Genomic DNA, 12,734 nt, shown 5'->3' with positions numbered 1-12,734 from the left:
CAGTCGCTGATCATGGCCTATAGAGGGTGCAACAGGATAAGAAATCCTTGAAGTCCACTTTTACTCTCCATTTCCATTAGAGTTTAGGTTCCCTGCCCGAGCCCGAGCCCGAACTTGACCCGAACCCGGCACTATCCTCGGACCGGGTCCGGCCGGGCCCTTGATCGTTTGTGTTTTTTTTTATTCATTACTTTATTAGCCTAATTGGGTGGGCAGAAAGCTATGCCATAATCAGAAATAATATATATATATATTTAGCAAAGTAATAGGCCTACTACAACTAAGAAACAAATGTGTACAAAGTTGCACAAGTCAGGATTAGTCTAAAAATGCGTGTTAAACTCACAGCACACGCAATGATGAAGCGCAGCATTCAGAAACGCTCCGAGACGCCAGTCATGAGCTGCTCGCGTTAACACTGCGCATTGCTTAACTAGTCTCTTTTTTTTCTTTACTAGAAGTTAAAGAAAAGTAGACATTTCAAGCTTTCTATACACATATTTCTCATGTCTGTGAGGCAAGTAGCCTTCTGAGTTTCGTTTATTTATGAGACGCACACCAGCTCATGTGCAATGCAAGTGATCGCTCCCGCGCAACTTCATCTCACCGTTATAATCTGCTATTACTCTAAATTGCTTGTTATTTATTAAATCCATGCAATTGGCTGACGAAACCTTGATTAAAATTAAGAGACAATTTATACAAAACGAAATTCATTTTAAAGAAGGGCTTCATACAAAACGAAACTTAATATTAAACAAAATATAATAACCACCAATATAATTTCTAACCCACTCGCATCTTTGCACTTTTCATAATCAGATGAAATTTAAAAATAACATTATAATATTTAAACATAAATATTAAACAAAATACATTGTTTAATGGCTACAACAAGTAGGCCTATAGTAGGGTACAGTACAGATGCATGTCATGTCTGAGGGATTTGAGCGAGCGTTGTTTTACCAGTGAACGCTTCATTAGCGCGCGCCTGCATAGGGCGGATTATTGAGCTGAGCGTCACACCCGTCCGCTTCGCTCATTACAGGCTTGTTCTCAGAACGCCCACGTATTAAAAAATGGTCAGGTTTAAATCGGGCTCGGGCTCATAATTACAGTTAATGTATCGGGCCTGGCAAGATATGTTTGATTCAACCATCTGGATGCTCAAAATTGGTTTAATGCACGTTTTGCACAGTTTATTGTACAGGTAAGTTAATCTTGGTAAACACATGGTCGCGCATACATCACCTGCATATCGCGCACACACAGAAACATTCAGTAGCATCGAAATGTATTGTTCTGTGATTTATCAATAAAATAGCCTAGAAACAAAACAATTCTAGCATATATTTCTTAGCAACTAAAACCCACAGCTTCACTATTAGAATCTGCCAGGTAGAATGACGCAATCACTCTCTCACTAATGCATTCATATAAATGTAATCTTTACTGTGCTACTTTATCTGTATCTGATTTTGAACAAGCAGAAATCTGTGAGAAATATCATGACCCAAAGACAAAAGAACTGATAAAAATAAGCTGTTATGTAGGAGCAATAGCCTTGCAGGCAGCACTGTGTCATATATGCCATAAATGTGCACAAGGCAACCCACGTTTGAGTCTCAGCTCGAGTTCCAGGTTTATTTGTTCATTAATGACGTCGTCAGCGACTAGTTGACATCGACTCGACTTTATCACATTAAATGTAAAATCCGAAGTCATTCATCCCCTACCCTCCAGTCAAATCCAAAAAAGATTAAAAGATAAAAATGCTGTTGACTTCACATCTAAAAGGCTGGCCTTCTAAACAGGAAGTAAGAAAGTAATTGCTATATATATATATATATACAGTGAGGAAAATAAGTATTTGAACACCCTGCTATTTTGCAAGTTCTCCCACTTGGAAATCATGGAGGGGTCTGAAATTGTCATCGTAGGTGCATGTCCACTGTGAGAGACATAATCTAAAAAAAAAATCCAGAAATCACAATATATGATTTTTTTAACTATTTATTTGTATGATACAGCTGCAAATAAGTATTTGAACACCTGTCTATCAGCTAAAATTCTGACCCTCAAAGACCTGTTAGTCTGCCTTTAAAATGTCCACCTCCACTCCATTTATTATTCCAAATTAGATGCACCTGTTTGAGGTCGTTAGCTGCATAAAGACACCTGTCCACCCCATACAATCAGTAAGAATCCAACTACTAACATGGCCAAGACCAAAGAGCTGTCCAAAGACACTAGAGACAAAATTGTACACCTCCACAAGGCTGGAAAGTGCTTCTGGGAAATTGCCAAGCAGCTTGGTGAAAAAAGGTCCACTGTTGGAGCAATCATTAGAAAATGGAAGAAGCTAAACATGACTGTCAATCTCCCTCGGACTGGGGCTCCATCCAAGATCTCGCTAATACACTAAGACGTAATGGTTTGAAATCATGCATGGCGCGGAAGATTCCCCTGCTTAAACCAGCACATGTCCAGGCCCGTCTTAAGTTTGCCAATGACCATTTGGATCATCCAGAGGAGTCATGGGAGAAAGTCATGTGGTCAGATGAGACCAAAATAGAACTTTTTGGTCATAATTCCACTAAACGTGTTTGGAGGAAGAAGAATGATGAGTACCATCCCAAGAACACCATCCCTACTGTGAAGCATGGGGGTGGTAGCATCATGCTTTGGGGGTGTTTTTCTGCACATGGGACAGGGCGACTGCACTGTATTAAGGAGAGGGTGACCGGGGCCATGTATTGCGAGATTTTGGGGAACAACCTCAGTAAGAGCATTGAAGATGGGTCGAGGCTGGGTCTTCCAACATGACAATGACCCGAAGCACACAGCCAGGATAACCATGGAGTGGCTCTGTAAGAAGCAAATCAAGGTTCTGGCATGGCCTAGCCAGTCTCCAGACCTAAACCCAATAGAGAATCTTTGGAGGGAGCTCAAACTCCATGTTTCTCAGCGACAGGCCAGAAACCTGACTGATCTAGTGAAGATCTGTGTGGAGGAGTGGGCCAAAATCCCTCCTGCAGTGTGTGCAAACCTGGTGAAAAACTACAGGAAACGTTTGACCTCTGTAATTGCAAACAAAGGCTACTGTACCAAATATTAACATTGATTTTCTCAGGTGTTCAAATACTTATTTGCAGCTGTATCATACAAATAAATAGTTAAAAAATCATACATTGTGATTTATGGATTTTATTTTTTAGATTATGTCTCTCACAGTGGACATGCACCTACGATGACAATTTCAGACCCCTCCATGATTTCTAAGTGGGAGAACTTGCAAAATAGCAGGGTGTTCAAATACTTATTTTCCTCACTGTATGTATGTATATATATATATATATACATACACTGTATAGTACAGTATCAATGTCCAAATAGCAGATTACTGGAATGCTGTGGAAATGGGGTTGTCTTACAATATGGCACTCATCTAAATTTAATATAAACAGCTCAGAGGCTCACAAGGTAATAAGAGACTTAATGAAAGAAGTGCTGTCCTTCATTCAAGGATATCTCTCCTGTGATGAGCTCATCATGTTTTTATAGATGGAGAGAGACTGAAATAGAGGAAAGCTTAGGGAAAATGAGAGAACGAGGGAGAGAAAGGTTGTAATTAAATAAGAAGATGCGGGAATGAGAGTGGCAGCAGCGTGGTGCATGTTTCCCTTGTTCATTAAATTTGCGAAGTGTCACTTAGTGTGACGGAGAGCCCCGAGTGACAGCACTAGTTTCATTATTTACAGGCACATTTATAAACTCGCTCTCATATGCCTAGAGTCTCCACATCGGTGCAGCGGGCAGGTGGAGCAGGGTAAGCCGAATTTAAATGGCCCATCTCTCTTCCTACGCAAGCTGGCTTTAACAGAATAAGGCCAGGGGAAGAAAAAGAGACACACACTAACATACACATGCAACTCAGCAGAAACTTGCTGAACACTGCACGAACTTGCTGAGAGAAGCTACCTCCTGCTTTGTATGTATTCTTGGGTCTCAGTTAAAGAATAACTAACTCAGCAAGAAACTATTGTCTTACGAAAGTGTTGCAGATGGACACTTAATCACTCTATACTAATTCTGGCTCTGGCCTGGGCTTTGTTACTCTAATATCATATTGCTTATAGCCTCACCTCAAATACTTAAAGGGGTGGTAAAACACATTCTTTTGAAGGCTTGACTGTGTTTGTGAGGTGCACTGTAACATGTGTTCATGCTTCGTTTTAAAAAAAATTGCCTTATTTTTCATATATTTGACCTTTATTCTACACTGCTCTGTCCCTCCTTGTAAAACGGTCTGATGCTTTCCGGGTTGTATGAAGCCAGTGCCTCAAAAATACGCAGTGGGCTCAGATTGGTTAGCTGGCCCAGTGTGTTGTGATTCGCTAACCGCCTAGTGCACGTTTGTCGGAAACGTCACGCCCCTTACCGGAGGCTGTGCTTTGGTCACTCAGTATTAGAAACAACGGCGTCAATAAAACCATGAGCCCGAATCAGACCCAGAACATTTGAGTGAAGATGATCGAGCAGAACCTGTTCAGTCCTCAAGAGTAAAGACTGCGGATCTATAATCGCTACTGAATGGCACTTTAACTTTTGTATTTTTAGAACGATTATAGCCAAATATCTGTCGCAAGAACTAACCCAAAACGAACACTAAGCACTGGCTAAGTTAGCCAAATCACACACAGAACCATGTTTAGCATGCCTGTAGATAAACAATACATAAAAGCTCTAATCAAAGAATCATTTACACTAATGTCAGGTTCGCTGTTGAGATTTTAACGTTAGTGTTTGTAACGTTAGGTGTTCGTCGGATAACGTTAAGTATGAATGAGCATTTAACAGACTGGTTTGCAGAACAGCGTTGTCATCTGTTTACTTCCTTGCTACAACCTATTACAGGAAAACACATCGATGAAAAATAAATCAGACTTACAGGTTGTGGCCCGTAAACAGCTTCTGTTTGTAAATCCAGCTTTCAGGACAAGCCGTTGTGCAAATCCTGTATTGAACTCGCGAAGTTTGTGGAAGTTTGTGTTGTCCTCCGTGAAATGTGCAGCGCGCGCGTCGTGCATCCACGCACCGGCAGTGTTTTTTTCACGCAGCTGACGTTGTGCAAATCTGGCATTGAAATCGCGAAGACGGTGGATGTTTTCCTCTGTTAGATGTGCTGCAGGGAGCCCTGCGCCCGCCTGATTCCCCGCTGACTCAAACACACGTGCATTTAACATGCTGTGTATGTTAAACGCTCTGCAACGCACCCCCGTCCCAAGGAAGGCTGAACAGAGCAAGTACCCCAGACCTGCAATCCGGATGAAAATAACAGCGTTTCCTTGGCATCGCGGCAACAACACTCCAGCCTAACTATACAACAACAGCGCCGCGATACAAAATGGCCTCACCCCCCCTTATTTAATATTCTCGGAGGAGGGGTTTATGTAAATATTGAGCCTGTTGATGTCACCAACCCTGGAGGAATGTGTGTAGTCGCCTACTGGCCGTTTGCTGTAGTTCTTAGAAACTGATTTCTTTAAAAGCAAATATCTCCCTTTGCTTTAAACTTTGAACGTTGTAACTTTGCAGATGTTGTTTATGCTCAAGCAGCAACATTACACGTTAGCTAAAGTTAGAATAGTGAAATCGTGGTTTACCACCCCTTTAATGTTCAGTATACAGCACTAATGGCTTTAGCCACGACCCTGAGCCAGATTTATGCGTGGCAGGTGGCCGCTGCCCAGGTGGCTGTCATTAGTTTGTCAGGTCTGACCTTTGATGTGTATTACTGTAGAAATGTGCTGTCAGGCCTCGACTTTTCTGTTGGCACATGTCCTCAAGAAGCTTGCAGGGGCTTTCAGAAATATGTGCTCACATCAGTGTTTATCAAGTTACATTTTACCCAAATAGTTAGTTTGCAATCAATGAAAGTCTGTTTCTGCCACGAAATAAAATGGCAATTGCGATGAGTTACTGAGTTTATATCACGCAATTCAGACTATTCATCATTTTGAATTAACTTATTGCAATTTCGATTTTTTTTTTTCTCAAAATAGCGGGTTTATATCTAACAATTCTGATTTTTTTTCTCAAAATTGTGTTTGCATCTTGCAATTCTGTCTTTTTTTATATATATCTTTTTTAAGAGGTGCTTAATGTTGTGGATGAAAGGGTCTGTCTAAGTCAAAATTGTGTTACAAACAGAAAAAATGACAGAAAGTCAGAATTGTGAGAAAGTCATAAATACCTTTTTTATTCTGTTGTATTTAAATTAAATAAAAAGAAAATATCTTATTAAAAAATAGTTCTGTTTTCATGGGTATGTAGTTAGGATCAAGTTAGAAGGTGCCGTCATATTTATAGTTGTTAGGCGAAAGCTCACATGCGAAATCCAGGTATTTCAACAGGAATCCAAGCAATCAGAAATTTTGCATGTAAAGCAAAACATTTTGCTGTGCAGATTTTGTTGGTCACACGGATTTATTGCGTTATCCGACATAAAGCTACATGGTTTTAAAGTGACTTCTGTGTGAGCTGAGCTTCATACAATAGACAATGGACCTTTTATGCCTGTGAAATTTGCCTACATACTCTAATATGGAAACTAGCTTTCCCCCCTTCTCACACTTTGTCTATATCCTTCATTGTTCATTGCTTTCCAATTTTCTCTTTCCTCTCTTCTCTAATCACTGTACGCCTACCTCTCAGGTAAGAATGATATTTTTGGAGAGATGATTCATCTGTACGCCAAGCCAGGGAAAGCCAACGCAGATGTTCGAGCTCTTAGCTACTGCGACCTGCACACCATCCACAGAGAGGATCTTCTGGAGGTTCTGGACATGTATCCTGAATTCGCTGACTACTTCCTGTCCAATCTGGAGCTTACTTTTAACCTGCGTGATGAGAACACGAAGGTAAAGCAGCAAGCTATTACTAAGTACTTACAGTTTTGAAACATACATTGGCCTACAGGTGAAGACATGAGAGATGAAGAGATAATGGTCAACAGTAGTGTAGAATAACATTACAGAAATAAGTATTCAATTAATAATCAGCAACTTGGATCATTTGATGAATGTCAGTAGGAATTAGGCCAGTAGTTATCACATGTGAAGATAGTCCTTCATTATAGTATTCATTTACAAAGTATTAAATTGGTACTGGCACTTGGGCTTTCATGTTTTAAAAAGTATGAGATAAAAGTTGCTACAATAGTGGTTCTCAACCAGGGGACCTCAAGATTACTTAAAGCTGCAGTCCGTACGTTTTGCCTCTTTGTCGCCATCTCTGTTTGAAGTCTGCATTTGCAGTTATTTGTGGAATCATCGTCTTTATGTGAGTTGTGCATCGGCACGGCTCCTCAGCGTGAATTAATCTAATGTTTTGAGGAGTATGTGTGGCTGTCAGTCACCGGTGTGGATACTGTACTTCGGAATTACAGATTCTACATCTTTGGAAGTATGACCAATATAAGAATTTTCACTAGAAAATGTCATCTGAAAAAGTAACATGTCTGCCACTTTTGTTTGAAAAAAAAAAGTATTACAATAAATCGTGCTAAAATAAATGGAGTTTGTATTATTGTTATGCTTTGTTCTCAAATTGTTCATCTTAACAACATAAGCATTGCGTGACTACGTGTATTTAGTGTGTATTAGCGTTACCTGTAGATTTCAATTTCTTTATAGTCTAATCTTTTTCTTTTGACTGATGATTGTCATTTGGAACTTTCTGGAATACAATCAAGTTTAATTATTCCAGCTGCTGTGTGAAAAGGCTATAAATGATCCGCCACCTGCAGCATCCTCACATGCGATATAGCCTACTAGCCGGACTTCACTTTTATCTATACAGACATGACGTAATGACGCAAAGACGAACAGCGCCATGGTTGAATTTCCCGTAGAAAGCTACCAGTACCACTCAAATTATAACACATTCTTACAAGCTTGCTCAAAAATATTTTGGATCATTTTTAACCAAAAAAAGTGACGGACTGCAGCTTTAAAATAAGAAAATTAAAAGTTATCAATGTAAAAAATTCCGTGGGGTTTTGAAATTGTGAGCAAAAAAATTTGAAGATCCTTATCAAGTAAATAATAAACTGGATAAGTCATGGAGCCTTTGAATGTGGTTGTGGACAAATGAGAACCACTGTGCTACAGTATATTCCAAGTATTCTGAATCCTTACAATTAGCATTTTGTGAAGAATAGCTATAAGATTTATGTTGTTATTCTCAGGGGTTAAATTGGGCCTGGGGCGTTCGGGGCACATTTCTCATTCTTACTAATTCAAGCAATGATTCAAAAGTGTTGCCTTTTATGGCGTTAAATAATGGACAAAACAGTGCAAGAGCAATTACAGCAGTGTGAGCACAGTGACAAAGCTAGCACATAAAATATAAACCTGCAGAAATAACAAGCACCAAACTCAAGCACAAAAAATATGATGTGCACACAAATCGGCACGTTGCGAGGAGAAATCTGACAGGTCTCACACGAGCTGATCTGACACACAAGCGCGAGTTCTGTTCTGCACGTGCGAGCTGAAATCTTCATGCACACGCGCAGTGTTGCCAGATTGGGTCGAGGATTACCAGCCCAAAAGCTCACCAAAACCTGCCCATTCCAAGAAAAACCCACCCAAAACTTTAACTGCCAAAATAATGTGATAGAATTGTGTTGCCATGTCAATCAAGGTTGATAAGCACCATTATGATCTCTTTAAAACAAAATAATGATGATACAATTAAATTGGAAAAAAAAAAAAATACCAGGAAACGGATCAAAACAGGGAAAATACATTAAAAAGCCCCTATTATGGATTTTTGAAAAGTACCTTTCATGTAGTCTGTAACATAGTTCTAAGTGACTGAAAACATCCTGCAAAGCTTTAAATCTGAAAGTGCACCATATATAAAGTTATTGTCTCTCAGAAGTAAGAGGCGACTCTGAGTCAATTAAACGAATCGTTTCTCAAATGAGTCGCAAGCTGTTTTGTTGACTTAGTAGCATCAGAAATTAACCAATGACTTAAACCCTCGGAAAAACACATGTCAACAGTAAGAATAAGGCAATTTAAATGCAAAAAGTGCCCAATATAAGTGATCGGAATAAGCAACATAAACAGCAGGCATTTCACACGCATTAATGTACGCACCACAGTCAAAATGTGTCATTCATGTACTGTACCTGTACATCCACATACTGTAATCCAACAACAAAAAATAACAACAAAAAGAATTTGCTTTCCTTTGTGTTGCACTTTAACTTCAGACAGAACGTCTTTTGTGAAGTACATATTTCTTTTGTAGTATACTTATTAAGTACTTATGCTCATATAGAACATAACGCACTGGGCACACTGATCTCTTTCAGCAGCTGTCAGGTACAAATAGAGTACAGTCTAAACGGTTTAAATCACGAATATCACGAATTAGTGTGCACATGATGATGGACAGGAGTCATATAGTCCCATATTCGATTTCAATTAAGTTATTCAACTGTGCTCTCAGAGTTAGTTATATTTACTATATTTCCTACACAGGTGCAATCCATGTTTTGAGAGCTGGGTCACTCTCCTACTCTTTACTGTAGATATCCTACTACTTATAAATGCCACTTCGGCATAGCAGTCACTTGAATATACAGCTACAAGTTATCGTGCTAACATGTCAGTAATGAATTATCACATCTGCCTGCTGATTGGCTAAAAGTGCGTGCTCGTCTGTGACGACAACACTAACGGCAGCTGACCTTGCGTGGGCCTGTGCGTGTCATGATGACTGATTTTATGGAGTACATGCACACTTGTTTTGTTTATTGACAAATTAGACTATAACATAGACTTTTGAAAACCGCCGAACTGAACCCAAACCATCCCAAATTTTGTCCACCTGCCCAAACCCAAAATTTTTACCCACACAATCCAATTAAAAAACGCCCAACACGAGTCAGTTTTGATAGGGGGAAGGGTCCAAACCTATGTGTTGACAATTGCTATTGGCTGCTTGCCTTCTCTGAAACTCTTATTTTGATTGGCTGCTTGTATTACGTTAAAGATGTTTTCTTTTTGAGTTCATGTTTTATAGCTGATACAGATACTTTTCATACATGAGACACACTTTCAAACCATGACACTCAAGTGGCTGCCGTGGGAACAAACAACAATACCGTAACGTGCTGGTGTATATAGTCTAACTTTATTTGAGGAAATCTCTTTATAATAAGCTAATAGGTTGGTCCTGCACTGCCCATTGATTCAGTTAATTTGAATAAAAATACATCACATCTATCTGATCTATTTTTAGTAGCATTCAGTATAGGATTTGACTGTTCATAGATTAGGTCAGTGGTTTCACTCTCTCTTGCGCTGCTGCTTCGCTAGCATCGTCGGAAGTTGAGACAGCTGTCAATCAATCCGTCACTGCGGGTCTCAGGTGCACGCTCAGCCCCGCCCTCGGTTCGTCTCCGCTGGGCTCTGCCCACTTTTCCAGCATTTTTCAAATATTGCCAGTGGGTGGAGTTAGGCTGTGAACAGGGGTTTAGTTACCCTTTAAGCCTAATGTTTTTCCTATCTGTTTCCATCCCTTTGAATGGAAATGCATTGATCTTCATTTGTATAACTATGGTGTACTGACAGTATAGTTTTATATTAGTGTAGAAATATGTGAAAGGCATATAGTTCATTAAATGTTTATGTAACTTTAATACATATTTTAAGATTTCTATAAAGACACAATACTTTTGTTGTATGAATAAAATTAAACACAGACAGCACATTCTCACACCAGCTTGTAAGCACACGCAGCACAAGAATGATTCCATTTGTTTAGTTTTTTTCTATCATGCTGTCTTAAATAATATGACAGTTCCTCTTGGCATGAGCTGTATTAATTACTTTGATGATGCTATTTTGTGTCATTTTGCAATTCTGTCATTATATTTAAAAAATAGCCAGAAAATTCTTCAGAAAAGTTCTCTTCGTCAGAAGAAAGCCAATCCGTTTCCCCTTACTAATGTTGCCGCAGTAAATAAAGTTAAATGCTTTTAATGCTTTTCCTAATGTGATGTCATGTCTTGTGTGTGGCAGGGCGCCACGGCTCCTCAGAGGAACCTTTACACAGCCGCGAGTGACTCAGACACTGAGGACCCTGACGTCAGGACGAAACCCTGCTTTAAGAGGAACCACTCCTCAGGTCAGGACCTTCTCCTTATGTTCTGCTCACATTTCTGTCTTCCTCTCCTCCATTATTCTCTCCTTTTTCGGTCCCTCCTTTGTTTCCCTTCCCCCTGTCACCTCCCCTCCTCTTTCCACCCATCTCTTTTCGCTCCCGCTGGGTTTCAAGCTGTTGCCATGGTAATTGTTGGCCACAGACAGATGTTTGTTATTGTGTAGTTGCAACGTGCCAGATTTTACCTGAACGGTCAAGAGCTGTTTTATCCCCCGTCCCTGTTTAACCTGGTGTTTGGATTATTTGTCTGAGTCATATCTCTCACTCTTTGTCTCTGCCTGGTACATTCCTCGCTTTCTTTTTTTCTTTGTTCAAGGTGCAATCTGGAAGTGACTGTGAGAACACCGTGAATTACTGTGTAATTATGTGAGGATAATTGTGTTCCCTCAGGTTCTCCGAGCGGGACAGACAGGGAAAGGGGAAGAGATCAAGAGGTGCACACATTGCCGGGAGAGGAGGAGGAGGAGGGTGAGGAAGAGACAGCAAGGCCTTTGAGTTTGGGTCAATCCTTTCCTTACAACCTGAACACCATTCCTGACACATACAGTAAAGATTGTGTTGAAAACAATCTGTTTCATAAAGGTATAACATACGTACTCATTCATAAGGGTGTCCTACTGTAAAAAAAACACGTCATTAAGATGTTTACAATGCCTTATAATTAGGGTTGGGTACCGAAATCCGGTTCCAATATGGCACCGGTACTTATATAACCGGTATGTACCGGACCGAATCAGAACGCAGATTTCGGTTCCTCATTTCGGTGCCAAAATTCAAACGTGCTTTCGCGCTTTGGCTGAGCCAGAGACAGACGCTCAGCGCTGGTCACATCACAACTCATGACAACTATTCAGTGTTTTCAACGACATCATGTTTATTTCAGGTTTCAGACATTTAAATGTTCATAAGTAGGCTACTAGCAAAAAACACACACTGATGTCTATGAAAGCGGCAATGACAATCCTTTCAGACGGTTATAATTTGACTAACGTTACGTGTTTTATTCACATCAGATAAATGCACATTATATAGTAACTATATAGTTTACTCTATTCTTCTTCCAGTTCACTGGTCACTTACTTTCATGTATTTCGTGAGACGAGAATGAACTCAAGTGTTGTAAATCTGACAGATCCGATTCTGAGGCGCAAACTAACATGGCGCCGCCCATTGCGCTTTATAGATCAACTAACACACATTCACTCACACATTTGAACATCAGATAGTTCGTGACACAGTTAAGAAGTTTGTGAATATTTTGAATAAAAAGAAAAAACGAAATAAACCCGATACAGCTGAGCTGTCAGCGCTATTGCGGCTGGTGTGTGTCATGTGAGAAACATGACGCGTCACCATGGAAACATTAAGGCGATGTGTTCTAAAATATTTAGCCAGAGAATATGATCATATTTCAAAATAAAGCTGAAGCTCGAAGCTGGTTTGTAGCAGTGCAAGAATACAGACGACTGCTGTTATTACTGTGACTGTTT

At 39.9% G+C, this 12,734-nt stretch overlaps 1 protein-coding gene across 1 annotated transcript in view; it reads left to right on the top strand.

The window, feature by feature from the left end:
• The window catches only part of LOC307140476 (potassium channel, voltage gated eag related subfamily H, member 7), a gene marked incomplete at its 5' end in the record, with an annotated part of 95,924 nt that overhangs the window by 75,626 nt on the left and 7,564 nt on the right, over positions 1-12,734 (top strand). Inside the window, 3 exons of the mRNA XM_079840034.1 lie at positions 6,718-6,923; positions 11,103-11,208; positions 11,635-11,826. Of these exons, the coding sequence (XP_079696160.1) occupies positions 6,718-6,923; positions 11,103-11,208; positions 11,635-11,826 (504 nt within the window). The remainder of the gene's footprint in view (positions 1-6,717; positions 6,924-11,102; positions 11,209-11,634; positions 11,827-12,734) is intronic.

Source organism: Gobio gobio (genome assembly GCF_949357685.1).
Source record: "Gobio gobio genome assembly, chromosome: 17".
Taxonomy (NCBI): domain Eukaryota; kingdom Metazoa; phylum Chordata; class Actinopteri; order Cypriniformes; family Gobionidae; genus Gobio; species Gobio gobio.
The sequence above is the reverse complement of the archived record's forward strand: the minus strand, read 5'-3'. Positions and strand labels throughout refer to the sequence as shown.